Below are 23,386 nucleotides of genomic sequence, written 5' to 3' on the forward strand. Positions count from 1 at the left end.
GATAATAGAACATGGTGTCAATACTTAACAGTTGCTAACACAAAGTAGCTGAAAGTTGCAAAACGGTAGATGACATGACAAATCTATTTACAGTGGTACCTCGGGTTACATACGCTTTTCAGGTTACATATGCTTCAGGTTACAGACTCCGCTAACCCAGAAATAGTACCTCGGGTTAAGAACTTTGCTTCAGGATGAGAACAGAAATTGTGCTCTGGTGGCACGGTGGCAGCAGGAAGCCCCATTAGCTAAAGTGGTGCTTCAGGGTAAGAATAGTTTCAGGTTAAGAACGGACCTCCGGAACGAATTAAGTACTTAACCCGAGGTACCACTGTACTTTCACATGCATCTATTCACAGTCCAGTTCCATTTCTGCATTAGGGAGTAACCAAACCCCAGCTTCCAATCAGCAGGGCTTTACAAAGCAGTGGTGCTACTGCCAATTTTTGCTGCCCGGCTATACATGGAGATGACACAGCAATTTGCTCTGGATTGGCCTTGATGCTGCTGTGGGGCTGGTTATGGATCAAATGGATCCTGGGTTGACTCCGCCCATGCCTACCATGAAACATGGTCTTTTGCTCTGGCAGTACTTCTACCTGACCACATGTTTAATAGGTGGAATAGGAAGTTCTGCACCTGCGGATTGAAGCCACAATTTATTAATGTGGGCCTGCAGGAGAATGGCTTAGCTGGTGGAGACACATTCACCCAACACACAGACACCTACCTCTACCAATCTGTGATTTATTTATTTGTTGGTCCTCTCAAAATACATATTTAAATACTCATTTAAATGTGTTCTTCCTCTCAAAATATGTATTTAATGATGCTTTGGTATGCATAAATGGCTGAAAACCACCTCAGAACATCAAGACAATGTGGACAGGTAGATATTAGTTCAAGAGGAACGGATCGGATTATCATAGAATCATAGAATCATAGAATCATAGAATCATAGAGTTGGAAGAGACCACAAGGGCCATCGAGTCCAACCCCCTGCCAAGCAGGAAACACCATCAGAGCACTCCTGACATATGGTTGTCAAGCCTCTGCTTAAAGACCTCCAAAGAAGGAGACTCCACCACACTCCTTGGCAGCAAATTCCACTGTCGAGCAGCTCTTACTGTCAGGAAGTTCTTCCTAATGTTTAGGTGGAATATTCTTTCTTGTAGTTTGGATCCATTGCTCCGTGAGAAATTCGCAAAGACCAAGTTCCTCAAACATCCCCACAAAATGGCCTATGTAATTATGGCACTTTTTGCTCTCTGGGATATTGGGGGGGCAACATCAAAATCTGAGACTAATAGGTTTTTGGTTTTGCCCTCATACCTTGGGAAATCCTTGGGATAATAAAGCTAATATTATAGCTACGTTTGAGGTTTTGTTTTTTCAAATTGAAAGGGTTTCATTTTTGTCTTCCTTACCTAATTATTTAAAACATGAAGAACATAAGCTGAGCGGCAGTCCACAATCTTGGGAATGTGTATCCTGGCTTTGTTACATTCCTGGAGATAACAAATCTCCAGCCCGACAAAGTTACAGCTCCTTCTCCTGCCAACCTCCCTCTTAAAAACCATGAAAATAAGGGGTGCTTTTCTGAACAGCTGTGAAAATATTTTGTGCCCCTTTGGAAGGACACTAATCCTACAGAAGTCAAATGTTCTTTATTCATCCACTCTCTGTTGTGGAGTCAACACAAGGTCTATGCAAGCGTCCCTGTTTTTTCCCTACCATCTTCCTGGCCACAAAGTATGTCGATGAATATACATTTCCCTTGTATCATGCTACGCTAAATATGGTCATGGTCAGTATGTCAATAATCCCTGTGTTTAAGAGACGACCAGACACTGGTGTTGGGACATTCCTTCTGTTCGACTCTCTTGCTGTCTGACGTCTGATGCTTAAAACAGAACATGCTTTCATCCTTCCGCACATTGTCGCAATCCCCTAGGAACACTTTTTAAAGGGTGCCGCAGCCACTCGGGGGAAACAGTTGCTGGCCAAATCAGATACAGACGCCTCGATTCAAGCTTTTCGTGAATGCTGCATTGCGGTTTCAGATTTGCACCAGCCTAACGACAGAAGGGACCATGTCTACCTTTGGCTACAGGCGAGAGCTTAGTAAATACGAGGAGCTAGATGAAGATGAGCTGCTGGCTTCTCTGACCGATGAGGAGCTGAAGGAGTTGGAGAGAGAGCTGGAGGACATTGAGCCTGACCGAAACCTTCCGGTGGGACACAGGCAAAAAAGTCTCACGGAGAAAACGCCAACGGGAACTTTCAGCCGGGAGGCACTAATGGCCTATTGGGAAAGGGAGACCAGGAAACTACTGGAAAAAGAGAGGATGGGGGCGTGTGAAAAGGTAGGCTCAAAAATGCTTTGAACTGCGTCCCAGAAATACTTATTCTCATTTTCTATTCTTGTTCAAACTGTATTTCTCCCACAATGCTTGCTTAACTCATTGATGAATGGGGGCAGTATTTATTGGAGAAATGTAGAACTCCTATCTTCTCCAGCCAGCATCAGGGCAGGTAGCAGGAGACAGCCTGGTTGGGCACCGGCCAAAGGCCCCTCATTGATCCAACCTGCCTCACTGCTAGGCCCAGGTGGTGGTGCTGCGGGCAACGCTTGGGAACCAAGATGAGCTCCCATCCACAGTGGCTGGAAAGCCATCTACCATCACTCTTTGGGCTAAGATCAAGTGTAGCATCACTCTCCACCTCCACGTTGTGCCTGAGCAAAGGCTAAGAGTGCCCTTCTTCTCAGAACCAGACATTCTGGGTGTGAATGCACCACCACCAGTTTGCCGCAGTGGTTAGAAGAACTTTAATAATAATAATAATAATAATAATAATAATAATAATAATTTATTTATACCCCGCCCATCTGGCTGAGTTTCCCCAGCCATTCTGGGTGGCTCCCAATCGAGTGTTAAAAACAATACAGCATCAAATATTAAAAACTTCCCTAAACAGGGCTGCCTTCAGATGTCTTTTAAAGAGAAGATAGCTACTTATTTCCTTCACATCTGAAGGGAGGGTGTTCCACAGGGCGGGCGCCACTACCGAGAAGGCCCTCTGTCTGGTTCCCTGTAACCTCACTTCTCGCAATGAGGGAACCGCCAGAAGGCCGTCGGCGCTGGATCTCAGTGTCTGGGCTGAACATGGGGGTGGAGACGCTCCTTCAGGTATACAGGACCAAGGCCGTTTAGGGCTTTAAAGGTCCGCACCAACACTTTGAATTGTGCTCGGAAACGTACTGGGAGCCAATGCAGATCTCTCAGGACCGGTGTTATGTGGTCCCGGCAGCCACTCCCAGTCACCAGTCTAGCTGCCGCATTCTGGACTTAGCATTTTATCTATTTTTAAAAGTAATAGTGGTGGGCATTCTTCTAGCCTGTATTGCAGGCTCAGAGAAGGACCTTTGGTGTGGTATAGGGCAGCATAGAAGTGTATTAAATAAATATAATAATAACCCAGGTGCTGAGGAGGTGGCAGAAAATTTGCCGGTGTCACCACCACTGTCACAGGTGAACAAGAGGAAGGAGAGGTGACAGGATAGAGAAGAGGAGGAGGGTGAAGCTGCCACCGCAAAAGGAATTGGGAGGTCCAGTGGAAACATGAGGGGGGGGGGTCAAACTGGCCGAACTGTGCTGAAGGCCTCCTGGAGTCTGGCCAGCAAAGTCAAGGATGATGGGAGTTGTGTTCCAACAATACCTGGAAGGTCGGCGGTTCCTCATCCCTGTAGAATGTCAGTGAAAATTCACTTTTGTCGAAGGAGAGTTGATTGATGTACATATTAACAATGGTTGAGGGCTTCTGAGATGGTATATTTTAATACCATAAACAGGAACACGTTTTTAAAATTTTCCAGCTTTTCAAAATACAGACTTGTAGAAAACGAGCAGAACCAAGTGAGGGCTAAACTAAAAAAAAAACACACGGCCTGATATGCAACTTGGTTGTTTGCAAGGTGTGTGTTTTTTGTACATCGTCGTTCTCAGCTGCATTTCCTTCAGTTGGAGGAAAGAGAACTTAAAAATAATAACACTTCAGTTGATTCAAAAACATTATGTTAAAACCTAGGCTTCCTCAATCTCGGCCCTCCAGAGGTTTTTGGCCTACAACTCCCATGATCCCTAGATAGCAGCACCAGTGGTCAGGGATGATGGGAATTGTAGTCTCAAAACATCTGGAGGGCCGAGACTAAGGAAGCCTGTTAAAACCAGTAACATTTTTTTTTTTTTGTATTTGCATTCAACAGGACCTAACTTACAATGAGCGATCATTTTAAAATGTGACCAGTCTATATATGAGGAAGGGATGGCAGAATCCCAGGAGGAATTGACTCTTTGATTGGGCTTAAATGTATAGCTCAAACTGCAGGTTTCAATAGCACATTTCATGTACGAAATTCTTTACAGTCATTGGCCATGGTCTTGAACTCCCCAACTACAGTGGTACCTCAGGTTAAGTACTTAATTCATTCTGGAGGTCCGTTCTTAACCTGAATCTGTTCTTACCCTGAAGCACCACTTTAGCTAATGGGGCCTCCTGCTGCCGCCGCGCCGCCGGAGCACGATTTCTGTTCTCATTCTGAAGCAAAGTTCTTAACCTGAAGCACTATTTCTGGGTTAGCGGAGTCTGTAACCTGAAGCGTATGTAACCTGAAGTGTATGTAACCTGAGGTACCACTGTATACGCATTACAATTTACTCTGGTTCCAGTGCACTCCCACTCCTGGGATTTGAAGGATGACATTAGCCACGATCCTTACATGTCCTGCAATTTCTTGAGAAATGCAGTAGTCTGATGCGTTTTCCTGCAAACCCTCTTCCATCCGATTTGAAAACGCGAGCCACGTTGACTTCACAGTTAAACTGAGGCATGTATATCTGAGACGGACATGACAGAGTGTCATGTAGCGTAGGACCTGGGAGACCAGGGTTCAAATCCCTCTTCAACCATGAAACTCGCTAGGTGACCTTGAGCCAGCTCTCAGCCTAGCCTAGATCATTTGCGGCAGCCATTGCGCACGTGCAAATTACGGCTTCAGGAATAGGAGTTGCTGGTGTAACTTGAAATGCAAAGGGGGAGGTAACTTGCCGTATTTTAAGCAGCTAAAGTGTACATAACCCCAGAGCAGATAATTTGCATTGCTATCAATAGACAGGATCCCAAGATCAGTGTGAAGAATAATAATAATAATAATAATAATAATAATAATAATAATAATAATTATTTATTATTTATTCCCCGCCCATCTGGCTGGGTTTCCCCAGCCACTCTGGGCGGCTTCCAGCCAAACATTAAAAACAATACAGCATCAGACATTAAAAATTTCCCTAAACAGGGCTTCCTTCAGTTGTCTTTTAAAAGTAAAATAGTTGTTTATTGCCTTGAGATCTGCTGGGAGGGCGTTCCACAGGGCAGGAGCCACTACCGAGAAGGCCCTCTGCCTGGTTCCCTGTAACCTCACTTCTCACAGGGAGGGAACCGCCAGAAGGCCCTCGGCGCTGGACCTCAGTGTCCGGGCTGAACAATGGGGATGGAGATGCTCCTTCAGGTATACAGTGGTACCTCAGGTTACATGCGCTTCAGGTTACATATGCTTCAGGTTACGCACTCCGCTAACCCAGATATAGTACTCAGAGTTAAGAACTTTGCTTCAGGATGAGAACAGAAATTGTGCTCTGCTGTCGTGGCAGCAGGAGGAGGCCCCATTAGCTAAAGTGGTGCTTCAGGTTAAGAACAGTTTCAGGTTAAGAACGGACCTCCGGAATGAATTAAGTACTTAACCCGAGGTACCACTGTACAGGTATAGTGAGATTTCTGGGGCTCCCCTCTGAAAGCAGCCACAACACTAATGTGCTTCCCAAACTCCAGAGAATTTCAGGACTGGCCTATGCACAATCAGAGCTCTTTGGCCTTTATCGTGTTGGTCTTTACAGCAATCAATCATTATTGAAGGGTGTAGATGCCTCATCCTCCATGTGAAGTCATCCTGTCCATCTCTCCATGTTCATCTTTACCATGGTTAATGCCAACCAGTTTCTGTCTTATCCAGGCTAGTTATCTTAACCTGACTCATGTTACATAACGGTTAAGGTTATTCAGGATGAGGTATGGTGGTGAATTCGATTCAGTTCACATTTCAAGCTATCTTTTATCAAATCTGCCCTTTCTAAAACACCATGAGAACTGAAACAGCCATCCTTCCAAATTCGTACTTCAAACTATGCAATGTAGTTCTCCAATCAACCATGGTTTACAAAAAAATGCATATATTAGATAAAAAAATGTGCACATTTGTGAAAATGACATTCATTATATCAGGAGAAATCACTTGCGAGAACATGTGCGTTCATCAAAACTGCATTCAAAAGTGTGTTTATTAGGAGAAGTTCGCATTAAAATGCTGAATAATTTTCATGAGAATATTTTTAAAATAAAATTTGTTCACTTCTGCAAACAGGTGAAGGACTGAATTTAAGATTGGAAAACCGAGAAGCAGAAAGAACCAAAACTGTTCAGGATAAGATTGTAATTTGTGCATGAAGCATTGGGAAAAGGACTACTTAACCCAATGGTTCATTTCTGCAGGGCAATCCTATACATGTATAGTAAAATCTAAGTCCTACTGAGTTCGGTGGGGCTTGCTCCCAGGAAATAAATGTAGAACCACAGCCTTAATCCCTTAACTGTAGTTTATGATTCGAAGCATTATGTATTTGCTGGATCCCAGTCCCCATACATTAGCAGGCAATAATGGTCTTTAAAGGATTATTCTAGTCACAAAATGAAAATATATTTTCCAAATTAAAAATATCCTGTGTTGCTTGAAAAACAAATTCAAGTTTGGGCTATCAGTCTCATTTAACACAATTAAAGCTAAGAATTAGTTTAACTGCCAGTCTGTTCAGGGCTGAGGATAGTTTTAAATCCACCGTCCTTATATTTTGTTGTTGTTTAGTCGTTTAGTCGTGTCCGCCTCTTCATGACCCCATGGACCAGAGCACGCCAGGCACTCCTGTCTTTCATGGCCTTGATGGCTTATTTATAAAAGAATAAATCATTGTCACAACATTTACAAAGAATTTGTGAATCACACACAAATGTATCACAAAACATCACAGAGCAAACAACAAGTAACTGTTTAATCTATATTTGCTTTTAATTTACAGTGGTGCCCCGCAAGACAAATGCCTCGCAAGACGAAAAACTCGCTAGACGAAAGAGTTTTCCGTCTTTTGAGGTGCTTCGCAAGATGAATTGCCCTATGGGCTTGCTTCACAAGACGAAACGTCTTGCGAGTTCTTGCGAGCCCCCCCCCTTTTTCTAAGCCGCTAAGCCGCTAATAGCTGCTAAGCCGCTAAACCGCTAATAGTGCTAATCCGCTAAGCCGCTAATAGCCGTGCTTCGCAAGACAAAAAAACCGCAAGACGAAGAGACTCACGGAATGGATTAATTTCGTCTTGCGAGGCACCACTGTATTGAAAAGTGTCAGGGAACTGCCATCAGGGCTCCAGAGGGGTCCCAGAGCGGGCTCCGGAGGGGTCCCAGAGAGTGTCCCGGGATGGGGAGAGGCAGCCCATCTTCTGGGGAAGAGAATCAGCGTAGCACCAGTGGAGAAGGGGGGCAGATGGGGGAATCGGCGAGGCGGTCCTATGACTCCTTGCCAGGGACCAGCGGGGAGAGTAAGGGTCCTCCGCTGCCTACACCCTCCTTGCACAGAAGGCAGGGAGAGTAGGAGGAGACTAGGCGTCAAAGAGCTTCTTTGCTGGTGGAACTAGCCGAGATGACTGGCAGAATCCGAGACCTGGGAGAAGAGAAGGTTGAAGAAGACTGGAAGAAATTTAAGATTTATTTAAAAAAGCATTGTAATTTGGTTGAATGTTAAGAAGGATGCTAGATCATAAATAATTGACCACCACTAAATTAGATGGAGTTAGGATGACAAGTAGATCGAGGAAAATATAAATCATTTGGAGAACGATTAGATTATGTTTAAAAGAATGGGACCTAAGAATTTAAATAATATTGATAATTTGCTGGTTAAAATTTAAGACGATGTAAGTGGGAGCGGGAGATGTGAGGGAGTCCAAAGAGGTTTTGAAAATATGTGATGATATATGCTATATTGTTGATTATCTTTGCATTTGTATTTAAAAAATCTTAATAAACATTTATTAAAAAAAAAGAGCTTCTTTGCTGGAAGAAGTTCAAGAAACGCCCACTGACGGATTCTGCCAGCGATTGAGACAGCCACGGGTGAGTGGCTGTCCGGAGAGAAAAGGTTCACAGGCAACCCAGCCAGGTGTTGCACCAGTTTACGCACGAGCAACCCTTAGAACCATTACAAAAAGGATGTGTATTGGGCCCATATTCTATCTTCCAAATCATTCTGGCTGTTATGAATAGTCACGTGGGGGAAAGTCCTTCTTGGGTAGACAAAGTAACTTATTATTTCTTTATCTGAGTTTTTGTTGAAAGTTTTCAACATAGAATACAATAAAAACCAAACTGATCTAAATAAAAATAGAGAAGAAAAGAAAACCAAGGATGGAAGGACAGAAGGAAGGAAGGAAGGAAGGAAGGGAGGGAGGGAGGGAGGGAGGGAGGGAGGGAGGGAAATAAAAAACAGAACCTTCTGTGAAGGATATATCTTAACCCTTATTTCACACAAAAAAGAGTAGACCTTTCCATCTCTCAGCTGGGAACTTCCATTTCTTCTCTCAGCAACCCACCTGAGAGTTCCTTCCTTCCTGGTAGGCAAAATAACTTACAAAGAGGTAAAGACCAGACCAAATGAAAGGTATTTCACAAAATTATATATGAGAGTGTTTCGGCAACTGCCGAGCTACACAGTTCCTTTGAGGTAGTCATTTTTCTCATACGTGCCTCTGCTTCTTTTGTTTTTTTTTTATTATTAAATTTTTATTAAGGATTTTTTAAATACAACAAACCGAATAAAACATACAAAAATATCATGTGTCATAGCATATTTTCTAATCCTCTTTGGACTTCCTCACATCTCCCGCTCCTGCATTCCAAGTTTATAAAAATTAAACCAGCAATTTATCACCTTATCCCCACCTTAAAGTCAATTTTTACAATATTATATCTTAAATTTTAGATATGTTTGTTTCCTCTTTGGCGCATTAAAATTAATCCAATAGTTATCTAAAAATTTGGTTTTTTCATAAGTTTAACTTATCTTCATAGTTCACTTCATCTGTTTCCATGGTGCCCAATTGTTTATGATCAAACATCCTGCTTAGCATTCATACAATTTACAATACTTTTGCAAATATATCTTAAATTTTCTCCAATCTTCTTCCACCGTCTCCTCTCCCAGGTCTCGGATTCTGCCCGTCATCTCGGTCAATTCCATATAGTCCATCAGTTGCATCTGCCATTCCTCCAGTGTGGGTAGATCTTGAGTTTTCCAATGCTTGGCAACGAGTATCCTTGCTGCTGTTGTTGCGTACATAAAAAATGTTCGATCCTTCTTTAATACCCCTTGGCCAACAATACCCAAAAGGAAGGCCTCTGGTTTCTTAGTGAAGGCATACTTAAATACCTTTTTCAGCTCATTATATATCATTTCCCAGAAAGCCTTCACTTTGGGGCAAGTCCACCAAAGGTGAAAGAACGTTCCTTCATTTTCCTTACATTTCCAACACTTATTATCAGACAAATGGTATATTTTTGCAAGTTTGACTGGGGTCATGTACCATCTATATATCATTTTCATTACATTTTCTTTCAAAGCGTTACATGCAGTAAAATTCAGCCCAGTAACCCACAATTTTTCCCAGTCCTCAAACATAATATTATGCCCAATGTCCTGTGCCCACTTTATCATAGCCGATTTAACCGTTTCATCTTGTGTGTTCCATTTTAACAGCAAGTTATACATTCTTGAAAGTACCTTAGTCTTAGGCTCTAACAGTTCCGTTTCTAGCTTCGATTTTTCCACCTGGAATCCTAATTTTTTATCAATTTTAAAAACTTCTTTAATCTGAGCATAATGTAACCAATCTCGCACTTTGTCTTTCATTTTCTCCTGACTCTGCAATTTCCAGTTGTCTCCATCTTTTTCTAATATTTCCCAATACTTCGGCCATTTGGCCTCCATATTGAGTCTTTTTCGGGCCTTAGCTTCCAATGGTGAAAGCCACCTTGGAGTTTTATTTTCCAATAAGTCTTTATATTTTGTCCAGACATTAAACAATGCTTTTCTGACAATATGGTTCTTGAAATTCCTATTAATCTTAACCTTGTCATACCATAAATATGCATGCCAACCAAACGCATTGTCAAAACCTTCCAAATCTAATACATCAGTATTCTCAAGAAGCAGCCAATCTTTCAACCAGCAGAAAGCTGCTGATTCATAATACAACCTTAAGTCTGGCAGGGCAAAGTCCCCTCTTTCTTTCGCATCAGTTAATATCTTAAACTTAATTCTGGGCTTTTTGCCCTGCCAGACAAATTTGGAAATATCTCTCTGCCACTTCCGGAAACACTCTGTTTTGTCCACAATCTGTAATGTTTGAAATAAAAACAGCATTTTTGGCAATTCATTCATCTTTACAGCAGCAATTCGGCCTAACAAGGAAAGTTTCAATCTTGTCCAAGTTTCTAAGTCTCTCTTAATTTCAACCCAACATTTCTCATAATTATCTTTAAATAGACTCAGATTTTTTGCTGTTATGTTCACCCCTAGGTATTTTACTTTTTTAACCACATTTAACTCTGTCTCTTTCTGAAACCGTTCTGACTCTGTAACTGTCAATTTTTTTCCCAGCACCTTAGTTTTCTGCTTGTTTAATTTAAATCCCGCTACCCGACCAAACTCTTGAATTAGTTGTAATACTTTTTTCGTACTAGATTCTGGCTCCTGTAAGGTCAAAACTAGGTCATCTGCAAACGCTTTAAGTTTATATTGTTTCTCTCCGACCTCAATCCCTTTAACCAACCGGTCCCCTCTGATCGTGTTCAAGAGCACCTCCAGGACCGAAATAAATAACAATGGGGAAATAGGACAGCCCTGTCGTGTTCCTTTTTCAATTTTGAACTCTTCTGTAATCACATTGTTTACTATCAGTTTAGCTTTTTGTTCAGAATAAATTGCATCTATCCCATTTCCAAAACCCCGTCCCATTCCCATCCCTTCCAAATTTTCCTTCATAAATTTCCAAGAAATATTATCAAAGGCCTTCTCCGCATCGATGAAAATTAACACTGCTTTTGTATTGATATTTGTTTGCAAGAGTTCCAAAATATCAATAATATTCCTTGTATTAGCAAACAAATGTCTACCTGGGAGAAAGCCTGTCTGGTCCTTGTGAATTACCTGGTTCAAAACTTTTTTAAATCTACTTGCCAAAATGTCTGCAAATATTTTGTAATCCACATTTAGAAGACAGATGGGGCGGTAGTTCTTAAGTTGGGTCTTTTCAGTTTCCACTTTTGGTATCTATGTGATAAACGCTTCTTTCCATGATTCCGGCGCCTTCTTCCCCTCCAAAATTTCATTGCAAACCTCCAGCAATGGTTGTATCAAATAGTCTTTCAATGTCTTATAGTACTTGGAGGTGAGCCCATCTGGCCCTGGGGATTTGCCCAGTTGCGTGTTCTGAATGGCTTGTTCAATCTCTTGTCGTGTTATTTTAGAGTTCAGGATTACTCTATTTTCTTGTGTTAATTTTGATAGTCCATTCTTTTTCAAAAATTGTTTTATCTCAGCTTCATCTTGCGGCCCTTGAGAATATAATTTTTTAAAATATCTCTGGAAACATTTTCTAATATCCACAGGGTTCTGAATATTTCTTCCTTCAATCTCTAAATTTGTAACAGTATTTAGCTTTTGTCTCTTCTTCAACTGCCATGCTAGCAGTTTTCCACATTTGTTCGCCGATTCAAATGTTCTTTGTTTCATTAATTTAACTTTCCACTCTATTTCCTGGTTTATCAATTTGGAATATTGTGCTTGGTAAAGTTTAATTTCTCTCAGAATCTGTCTACAGAGGTCTACGCACTAAAGGAGACAATAGATTTATCTATTGAAGAATGAAAAGGACTTGATGTAATGTTTTGTTCTTGAATAACAAGCCTCTGCAGAGGAATTAGAAGCTTTTGGAATTGGAACATTTGTGCAGGAGAGCAGGGGAAAAAAAAAAAAGGAGGAGAGAGATCAACAAGAACAACAAAAATAATAAGAACTGGACAAAGCTGGAAGTGGGAACATTTGGGACATCCAGATTTGACAGGTTTAAAGAAATAAAATCGGAGCTTTTACTCCTAGATATAAAAATCTGGATGGAAGAAATGGGCCTTTTTTGAGACAGACTCCTTCCAAGATTGGACATTCGAAATTAAAGAGGACTGGGAAAGGACTATGGTTTAGAGAGATGTGGGAACTCCAGGAAGACATCAGACGTCGAGGAACATTGGGAACGCAACCGGGAAAGGGGGGAGGGAAATTTGGAATCCAAAGGGTGTAAAATTATTATTTTTTATTTTTCTTCTATTTTAATCTGTATTGCATATTAAAGGGGGGAACTCGCGGAAGGGAACAGGTCGATTTTAGGGGATGGGAAAATATTTTTAAAATTGAGTCAATGATAATAAGTTAAAATTTGGGATAAGAACTTGCTGAATTTTTTGTTTGTTTGTTTATTTGTAAGATTGGAATACAGGAGGGGGAGGGGAGGGGAAGCCCCGAAAAGATGTTATTTGGAAAAAGATTTTAAAATTGGATGTTTTGTTTTTTTTATTTTTTTTTATTTTGTTGTAATTGGAAAATCTTAATAAATATCATTTAAAAATAATAATAATAATAATAATTTCTCTCAGAATCGGCTGTGACTTCGGATTTAATCTTAACTTCTTCTCGAAGTGCCTCTGCTTCTTTTGAAACATAATCACTTGTTTTTGTAGAGCAGCGCGGTGAAAAACAAACCAAGGAGGGGAATAAAATTCCTAGCAGTATACAGATTATAGGGCTATATTTACCCCTGAACTGATACAGCCACATTCTCCACCAGTGCAAAGCAGCATCATTCGGTTGGCTGCCATGGAATTATCTCACTCCTTGATTGGCGCTTATCAGAACCCAGCTAGAGGAATGTATCCAAATTCTGCAGCCCAGGGTGCTGGTATGCAGTCAAGGGATTACTATAGTTTTGCCATGCAGCTTCTCCGAAGGTAACAAATAGCGAATGAATAATAATGTAACCTAAAGTAAAGATGGGGATGCAAAAAGGATTCAGAGCTCTGTAGCGCAATATATTATACCCAAATAGCAACGATCATTATGTTTAGATCTGGGAAGGTACAAGCACAGTTAATGCTATACTTAATTTCAGCCCACACTTGAGGCTGATTGGCACTTCTCTCTGAAACTGCTCTCTGTTTCAAGCACAATTATATTATTGTAATTTTAGCTCCAAACGTTTATGGCACAATCCACTTGCACAGTAGGCAATGGCCCCACATGCAGAAGATTCCAGAAGGACTGAGCAGAGCTCTGGTTTCTCCCCAACTCAGCCAAGCACCAAAAGAAGTACAGTGGTACCTCGGGTTACATATGCTTCAGGTTAAAGACTCCACTAACCCAGAAATAGTGCTTCAGGTTAAGAACTTTGCTTCAGGATGAGAACAGAAATCGTGCTCCGGCGGCGCGGCGGCAGCAGGAGGCCCCATTAGCTAAAGTGGTGCTTCAGGTTAAGAACAGTTTCAGGTTAAGAACAGACATCTGGAACGAATTAAGTACTTAACCTGAGGTACCACTGTATTTGCTTACATAATATTCCACACAGGCAGGTGGAGTCCGGGGTGAAGTAGCGGAATGGATGCTAGGAGGGATGAAGGGGGTCTATATGAAACTGCCATATCTCATCCAGTCCTTCCTCTCTCTGTTTCTGACTGTTGTCATGGTTGCAACAGGCATAACCCGCATCAAGCAAAGAGGGACGGATGACTTAGGACTCCTGTTCCTCCAAAATGCACCGCCAACAGGCCAGAAATGATGATGATGATGATGATGATGATGATGATGATAACAATTTATTTATACCCCGCCCTCCCCGGCCAGAGCTGGGCTCAGGGCGGCTAACACCAGTAAAATTACAATAAAAAATAAAATAAACCAATTTAAAATACAGGTTAAAATATAATTTAAAATGCAGCCTCGTTTTAATAGTAGCCCATAGATCAAAAAATAAAATAAACCAATTTAAAATACAGGTTAAAATATAATTTAAAATGCAGCCTCAATTTAACAGTAGCCCTTGGATCAAAACCATAAGGGGAGGGAAACATAAGGGTCAGACTGAGAGTCCAAACCAAAGGCCAGGCGGAACAGCTCTGTCTTGCAGGCCCTGCGGAAAGATGTCAAGTCCCGCAGGGCCCTAGTCTCTTGTGACAGAGCGTCCCACCAAGTCGGGGCCAGTACTGAAAAGGCCCTGGCCCTAGTTGAGACCAATCTAACCACCTTGCGACTTGGGACCTCCAAGGTGTTGTTATTTGTGGACCTTAAGGTCCTCCGTGGGGCATACCAGGAGAGGCGGCAATGGAGTCCTCTGTGTGCAGTCCAAATGGGGCAAGGGTCCCACAATTCTTTCTAGCGTTTGCTAGGATTTTTACTTGTGATTTCAGTCCCAGTCACTGATTGCAATGCAGCTATTGCTGGCAACTGTAGTATGGGCCACAAAGTTTAGAAAATACGGAATGAGGCTAAGTAGCATAGCACTGGCCACTTCTTTGTGGTGGTTCAGAACAGGAGAGAAAAAAGGGCGTATTTGTAATTTTTCCTCCTTGTGATGTTTCCTAACCAAACAATCATCTCCCTGAGCTGGTGTTTCTCCCCGGCCAGAGCTGGGCTCAGGGCGGCTAACACCAGTAAAATTACAATAAAAAATAAAATAAACCAATTTAAAATACAGGTTAAAATATAATTTAAAATGCAGCCTCGTTTTAATAGTAGCCCATAGATCAAAAAATAAAATAAACCAATTTAAAATACAGGTTAAAATATAATTTAAAATGCAGCCTCAATTTAACAGTAGCCCTTGGATCAAAACCATAAGGGGAGGGAAACATAAGGGTCAGACTGAGAGTCCAAACCAAAGGCCAGGCGGAACAGCTCTGTCTTGGAGGCCCTGCGGAAAGATGTCAAGTCCCGCAGGGCCCTAGTCTCTTGTGACAGAGCGTCCCACCAAGTCGGGGCCAGTACTGAAAAGGCCCTGGCCCTAGTTGAGACCAATCTAACCACCTTGCGACTTGGGACCTCCAAGGTGTTGTTATTTGTGGACCTTAAGGTCCTCCGTGGGGCATACCAGGAGAGGCGGCAATGGAGTCCTCTGTGTGCAGTCCAAATGGGGCAAGGGTCCCACAATTCTTTCTAGCGTTTGCTAGGATTTTTACTTGTGATTTCAGTCCCAGTCACTGATTGCAATGCAGCTATTGCTGGCAACTGTAGTATGGGCCACAAAGTTTAGAAAATACGGAATGAGGCTAAGTAGCATAGCACTGGCCACTTCTTTGTGGTGGTTCAGAACAGGAGAGAAAAAAGGGCGTATTTGTAATTTTTCCTCCTTGTGATGTTTCCTAACCAAACAATCATCTCCCTGAGCTGGTGTTTCTCCCAGCGGTGCTGTTTACTGTAAATAGCAGCTCTGTGGGGCAAATAGCATGAAAATAGTGTGATGCTGAAGAGGTTAAAAACCTCTACTTGCATGCTACGGTCTCAAGAAAGATTGCAGACCCATGCAGCTGTCCAGTTTTAAGCACACGTTCAACAAACGTTTGCTTAGCCCAGTGTGACCCTGAGATGGTCATACTTTCATTTGGTTTTTTGCAGGGTGGGGTGAATATTTGAGGGTTTTTTTTAACAGGCCAAGAAATATTTGTTCTTAGCTTGTGGCCCATCATACTGTAGGGTGACCAGAATTTAAAACAGCCCTGCAAGCCAATAGCTGTCTTTTGGTGAATCACCTTTCTTTGTGTTAACACGAGCACTTCTTGCCAAAGTTTAGGTTTTATTCATCTCATATTAATTGTAACCTAAACATAATGTTGCATGGGTACAATACACAGATGAACATGCCTGCTCATGGGAACACAATCATGGCAAAGGGAAGGATCAGTGCCTCCCTTCATGGACCACCTTTATTTCCTTCTTTTGTTGTTGTTGTTTAGTCGTTTAGTCATGTCCGACTCTTTGTGACCCCATGGACCAGAGCACGGCAGGCACTCCTGTCTTCCACTGCCTCCCGCAGTTTGGTCAAACTCATGCTGCTAGCTTCGAGAACACTATGCAACCATCTCATCCTCTGTCATCCCCTTCTCCTTGTGCCCTCCATCTTTCCCAACATCAGGGTCTTTTCCAGGGAGATTTCTCTTCTCATGAGATGGCCAAAGTATTGGAGCCTCAGCTTCAGAATCTGTCCTTCCAGTGAGCACTCAGGGCTTTCCTTAAGAATGGAGAGGTTTGATCTTCTTGCAGTCCATGGGACTCTCAAGAGTCTCCTCCAGCACCATAATTCAAAAGCATCAATCGGCAATCAGCCTTCTTTATGGTCCAGCTCTTTTGTGTTAGTCCTCTATACTCTCCTGAGTCTTGCATGCACTGCAATTTACCAGCCGATACACCCCACATTAGGCCGGTGTTGTCTGTGTATCTGTCCCTCCATCCCCAAGACCAGAACTTGCATGTTATTGTTGGCTTTTTGACTACGTGCAATTCTGTGCAGCTTCACACAGAATCAATTAAGAGTTGGCCGACAGCCAAAGATGACTGAGCAGAAAGGAGTAATTTCTGCCTGGAGATACAGAGGCCTGGAAACAGCTCTACCATTGGTCAAGGTCTCACACAGGCATAATGATTTATGACCTACTGACTGGTATGTGTTTGGTCAGTGTGGAGTCGAAGAGTCGTTTGGTTTTGTGAGAGAGAGTTAGTTAAGATCCGCGTACCTGTTCTGTACATAGTAACTTGTAGAGTCTGCTGTAAGTAATAAACACACCTATAAGTAACAAGTTACTGGTTCCTGCTTCATCCATCCTGCCTGCAACAGATTGCTTTTGAGAACTCTGCTAAGGTCTGGCTAAGGTCCTGCAACAGGTCAAAGTTGCAAAATGCCAACAGTTATTTCTACTCAGGAAAGTGCCCTGAGCTTTCTTTTGGCCAGCAAAACCAGTTCGGCCTTCCTGGTGTATGTCAGTTTTTCATGTATGCCCATTTCCCCCAACATTACTGTTCCCCTACTTCAGGCATGGCCAAACTTGGCCCTCCAGCTGTTTTGGGACTACAACTCCCATCATCCCTAGCTAACAGGACCAGTGGTCAGGGATGATGGGAACTGCAGTCCCAAAAGAGCTGGAAAGCCAAGTTTGGCCATGCCTGCCCTCCTTGAACACAGGGGAACAATAATATTAGATCATGCATTTCTTGCCCATTGTGATGCTGTGGACATTCTCAAATGGGTGTCCATAGCCATAACTTTCCAAATCGAGACAGTCCACAATGTACTGAGGTATTATATGAGATTTTTTTTGATGAAAAAACCACTTTTATGAGGAATGATGCCTCAGTCGCATGAAATGAATGAAAAATAATGGTGCATTATGTTTACTTGACAAACTTAGCATCTGGGAAAGCTTCAGGGTTGTATCCCTAGAAAACTCTGAGAACCCTTATGATAAGGTATGTTTTTATTTTGACAGTCATTGAACCTACGTTCTTTTTTAGGATTCTAAACAGGAAGATGATGAAGATGGATCGGAAGAAATTAATGAAGAATATTTCACGGAAAGTAACAGCGAAGTTTCCGAAGAGGCATTCACTGAAGAAGATGAAGAAGAGGAGGAAAAGGAGGAAGAGGAGGAGGAGGAGGAAGAAGAAGATGACAACGCTGGAGAAGAAAGTGGTGCGGACGACGATGAAGAAAAGAAACCTGCTGAAGCGTGTAAAAATGCTGCAGACACCGAAAAAAGAAGAAGTTCGCTCAGCATTAAACTAAAAAAAAGTAGCAAGAATGCAGATGAAATTGTTACCAATGGCCACAGTGAAAAGAATACTGAAGATTTGGCCTGCAGAGTGGGTGCCATGCACCCATGTGGAAATCCGACGGTGATTGAAGATGCCCTGGAAAAAGTCAGGAACAATGATCCCGACACCACGGAAGTCAACTTAAACAACATTGAAAACATCACACCACAGATGCTGACACATTTTGCGCAGGCCCTCAAGAACAACACTGTGGTCAAGACCTTTAGCTTGGCCAACACTCATGCGGATGACAACGCAGCAATGGCTATTGCCGGCATGTTAAAAGTGAACCAGCACATCTCGAATCTGAATCTGGATTCCAATTTCATCACGGGCAAAGGAATCCTTGCTATCATGAGGGCTTTGCAGAACAACAAGGTTTTGACGGAATTGCGGTTCCACAACCAAAGGCATATCATGGGCAGCCAGGTTGAAATGGACATTGTCAAACTCCTGAAGGACAATATGACTATTGTGAAACTGGGGTATCACTTTGAGCTTGCAGGACCAAGAATAAGCATGACCAGCATCCTGACAAGAAACATGGATAAGCAAAGGCAGAAACGGATACAGGAGCAAAGACAGCTAGAGGCCAGCGGGGATGGAGCCATCAATCCAAAGACCAAAGCTTTGCAAAAAGTAACTCCTGGTTCTTCGCCTTATTCATCTCCCCGAAGTTCACCTTGGTCCTCTCCGAAGGTTGCTAGGAAAGTCTCATCTATTCAAATCCACCCTTCTTCTCCAAGAAATTCGCCATGTTCCTCTCCGAAGGTTCCTAAGAAGGTTCCCCCTGTTAAAAACCAACCTCCATCTCCTCCTCCTCCCCCACCACCCCCTCCCCCTCCCCCACCTCCCCCACCTCAAATAACTCCCGAAAAGAAGGCACCAACCAGGAATATTGCAGAGGTTATCAAACAACAGGAAAGTGCCAAGAAGGCCCCACAAAATAAGCAGAAAAAGAAGAAAGGCAAGAAGAGCAAAAAATACGAGAACGAGATCTTGAAGGAAATAAAAAATTCATTAAAATCAGTCCCAGACAAGAAGGCAGAGGAAGGCTCACGTCCCTCCACACGACCTTCTACTCCAGTAAGATCCATTCATAGCGATCTAATGGATGCAATTCGTGCAAGTAGCATGAAACAGCTGAGGCGGGTAAGTGTCTTCATTCCGAAATAGAAACACATCTCACAGGTACAAGATAGGACTAATCTACGCTGGTGAGTTACAACGTTAAAAATGCATTATAAAAATGTGACCCCAGAGGGAGCTGTAGTGTAGGGCAACGATCTTCACCAATGAGAAATTGTGTCGAGAGCTATATTTTTATAGGGTTTTTAATAGTGTTTTTCAGATTAGTGTAGATCCAGCCATAGATTTTGTTTAGAAAGTAGCATGAGGTTTTCTTTATTCCCCCTGCCCCACCTTTATAGTTAAACTATAAAGTAAGGGGATCACCGCATAATATTCAAGAAAAATTTCTAACTGCATTAAAAGAAATAAAACACATTAATTTGTGTCAATTTGTATCATATATATATATATAGTGTCTCAGTTAAAACCATTCCCAGTTATCTATTCAAATAACATGCACATGAGAATTAAGATGTGAGGTATGGATATTTTTATTAAAGTAATGCCTGACCAAGCTTTGAAAAAAACCCATCCCTTTAAGTAATATCCTTTTTGCCTGAGGGTCCCCAGAAACTTGGAACTGGCCCTGTTGGGCATCACGTAACTGGAGTGCTGCTGCAAATAAATAACATTTTCTTCAGCACTTTTAAAAGTTTGCTTCTTTGCAGTGCTATTTTTCTAGAAAAAGAGGTGCTGGAACTCACCGTGAACACCTCCCTTGTTCTCTTATAATGGTAATGGCGCCCAGCTGAGAGGTGCCAGAACTGAGCTCTGGCGAGCTTTGGCTGGGGGAAAAAAATGCCCTGCTTCATTGTTTTAACCAATTTCCACTCCTAAGTGAGTCTGAGGGGTAGAAGGAACTTCATGACAGTTAATCTGGTTGAAAACGTGTTGTGTAGTATAGTGGTAGCGGTATAAGCAGACCCCTGAAAAGCAAACACAGGAAACAATTGTGCGAAGACCAGTCTTCTCATAAGAACAACACAGGAAGTTGCAAGTCAGGCCATCTAAATCTGTATTATTGACTCTGACGGACAGTGGGTACTCCAGCATTTCAGACAAGGTTCTCTATCTACCTACTATCTGGAGATTCCAGGGATTGAACCTTCAAAATACAAAACAGAGTGGAAGTAAATCAGGTGTCTAGGGTCAGCAGTGAAGAAAAGAAAGCAGGCTGGTTTCTGACCGGTAGAGAGAAGATGAAATCTTACAGTTGGGTTTTGGGTGGGACCACTTGTGCATCACCGAAGGGGAATGAAGAAGGATAGGGCTTTGTGTAAAAATACATGTACTGATGCACACACACATATTATTTGTATATTTTAAGAGGAATGTAAGCTGAGCAGCTAATGTGCATAACAGCTGGCCATTGTGCAGAATGTGTTCATAATCCTTCCACGAAGAGGGAATTGTGCATATTTCCTAGTCAATAGACATAATGCCTAACATGCTTTGGGGAATCTGCATATCTCTGCTGAATTTTGTACATTCTCCAGTCATTATGCGTAATCCCCAAGAGGGGAATTATGAGCCAACGGTGACTCAATTTACATTCCATTTAACACAGAGAGGTAAATTTAGAAATCATTTCTGTAAGACTGTGACCAGTTGATCTGCAGGTCCACCCAATCTGCTTTCCATGAGCTGTTTGTGGGCAATTTCAATGCCCCTCTTCTCCTTTCTTAAGGTTCTTTAAATCTTTGAACTGGGCAACCCTTCAAATAGAAGTCTCCTTCAAATAGAGAACCACTTCTCGTAAAGTAGGAAACAAGGCCACCCAACTCAGAGCTTGAGAACTGTGCATTGGTAGCGTGAGCTGCTGTTGCAGTTTCAAAAATGCTAGTGGCCCTCAGTCCCAGAGGTCTACATAACATCTCAAGCTGTATGGTAGGAAGAGTTTACTCAGCTCATGCCTATCTTGTGCTTTGTTTCCACAATAGGCTTTTAGACTAACGAGCGAGTTTTTAGGAGAATCCTGTAAGTGGACATGGGAATATGCCCGTTATGTCATCTGTGGCCACCTGCTGTATAAGTGGCACCCAGAGGCTCCACCCACTGGCCTGAGAGCAAGAGCAAACCCTTCCCATAGATGCTCAGGTTCCATAAAGTTGGTCATCACTTATTGGTAGGGCAAGGATAGGAAACTATTGTCCTCCAGATGTCAGAATCATAGAACCATAGTTGTTGGATTCCAACTCCCATCAGCTCCACCCAGCAAATGACCTAGGACAAGGTTTCCCAAACTTCGATCTCCAGATATTTTTGGACTACACTTCCCATCATCCCTGACCCCTGCTCTTTCTGGCTAGGGATTATGGGAGTTGTAGTCCAAAAAACACCTGGAGACCCAAGTTTGGCAAACACTGGTCTAGGATGATGGGGGTTGGAGTCCAAGAACATCTGGAAGGCCACAGGTTCCCCAACCATGCCCTAAGCTTCAGAGCATAGTGTACATGCACTCAGATAGGCCATTGTCAGCCTGTTTGAAATAATGAATGTGCTTCTAGAAAGTTGCCCTCAGTAGAAAGATGTGTGGTAGGCTTTTATCTCATAAGAATGCATGTGGCAAAGAAATCCAACATGCATATGAAATTTACAAAATATTTTGAGATTTCCTTACAAATTTGTCTGGAATGATTTTTCAAAACCAAATCCTGGTTAATATCTGGTAGGTCTAGTAGGTACCAGATAACATAGCTTTGTAGGCCACCCGTTAGCCATTTTCTCCTTATGTGTTCCAATAATAATAATAATATTTTTTCTTTATACCCCACCCATCTGGCTGGATTGCCCCAGGCACTCTGAGTGGCTTTCAACACATATAAAGACATAATAAAATGTCAGACATTAAAAACAATAACCAGTGCTCCAGTATCATGGATAATATTAAACATTAAAAACAATAACAGTGCTCCAGTATCATGGATAATATTTTTACTACCTCATAACCATTCAATATATTAGATATTGACTCTTTTCCTAGTTAGACCACCTGATTCTTTTCCTTCCAGTTAATATTTCTAAATCAGAAAAACAAAATCTCTCCCCCCTCTTTTTTTTAGGTGGAAATCCCAGAAGCACTGCGATGAAAAACAAAGAAACAGGAATGGAAATGACCGAGATGAGAGTTTAATGATGGTTAAGAGAAAGGTACCAAGTTGTTCCGCAGCGGTTCTATAGACTAATGTAAAAGGCTTCAAGAGTGCACTCTTATATTTGAATATGAACAGAGACCGATTAAACCATCAAGCAACGCTTCGAAGGATGCGCCAGCATTTTCATTTGTAAATACTGGAACGTACTTTTTTTTTTTATCTGATGAGATTTCTAAGAAGAAATAGTTTCTTTAGATGTTCTTGTTGATACCAAGTACCACTTCACAGAACATGTTCTTTATACAGAGAAGGAATTGTTCAGTGACCTGTGCATTTTATTTTTGATGTCTGCCTCATGAATTTACAATAAAGGTGGTTTGGGTTTTCAAGTGACAAAACAGCCTTTCTCCCAGAGTGCCATGAGTTTGTCACCTAAGTTATGTTGGGATATGGAGCATCTGGGAATAGCAGGAGATGGTTCTTGATATACCTGAGATTTTGGATGGACTCATTTGATATGATCACCCTGTGAAAAAAGCGAGAAATTCTCTTCTTGTGGTGGCAGATATAGGCAGAAGGTATACAACTGAAAGGTGACGCAGGTGGCGCTGTGGGTTAAAGCCTCAGCGCCTAGGGCTTGCCGATCGAAAGGTCGGCGGTTCGAATCCCTGCGGCGGGGTGCGCTCCCGCTGCTCGGTCCCAGCACCTGCCAACCTAGCAGTTCGAAAGCACCTCCGGGTGCAAGTAGATAAATAGGGACCGCTTACCAGCGGGAAGGTAAACGGCGTTTCCTTGTGCGGCTCTGGCTCTGGCTCTGGCTCTGGCTCTGGCCAGAGCAGCGATGTCACGCTGGCCACGTGACCCGGAAGTGTCTCCGGACAGCGCTGGCCCCTGGCCTCTTAAGTGAGATGGGCACACAACCCCAGAGTCTGTCAAGACTGGCCCGTACGGGCAGGGGTACCTTTACCTTTACCTTTATACAACTGAAGAGAGCTGCCTATCCCATGGAGCTAGATGTCCGGCCTGAATGATGGGGATGGAAACGTTCCTTCAGGTATACTGGGCTGAGGCCATTTAGGGCTTTAAAGGTCAGAAT

The 23,386-nt window shown here is 42.4% G+C and overlaps 1 protein-coding gene across 1 annotated transcript; it reads left to right on the forward strand.

Annotated features, from left to right (window-relative positions):
• Window positions 1-1,867: 1,867 nt before the first annotated feature.
• On the forward strand, window positions 1,868-22,690 carry LMOD2 (leiomodin 2). The gene is made up of 3 exons (XM_079994240.1): window positions 1,868-2,366; window positions 17,765-19,216; window positions 22,258-22,690. The coding sequence occupies exons 1-3, from the start codon at window positions 2,094-2,096 to the stop codon at window positions 22,282-22,284; spliced, it is 1,752 nt and encodes a 583-aa protein (XP_079850366.1). The 5' UTR covers window positions 1,868-2,093; the 3' UTR covers window positions 22,285-22,690.
• The last annotated feature ends 696 nt before the right edge of the window (window positions 22,691-23,386 follow it).

The sequence above is a fragment of the Podarcis cretensis genome (genome assembly GCF_951804945.1).
Source record: "Podarcis cretensis genome assembly, chromosome: 10".
NCBI lineage: Eukaryota > Metazoa > Chordata > Lepidosauria > Squamata > Lacertidae > Podarcis > Podarcis cretensis.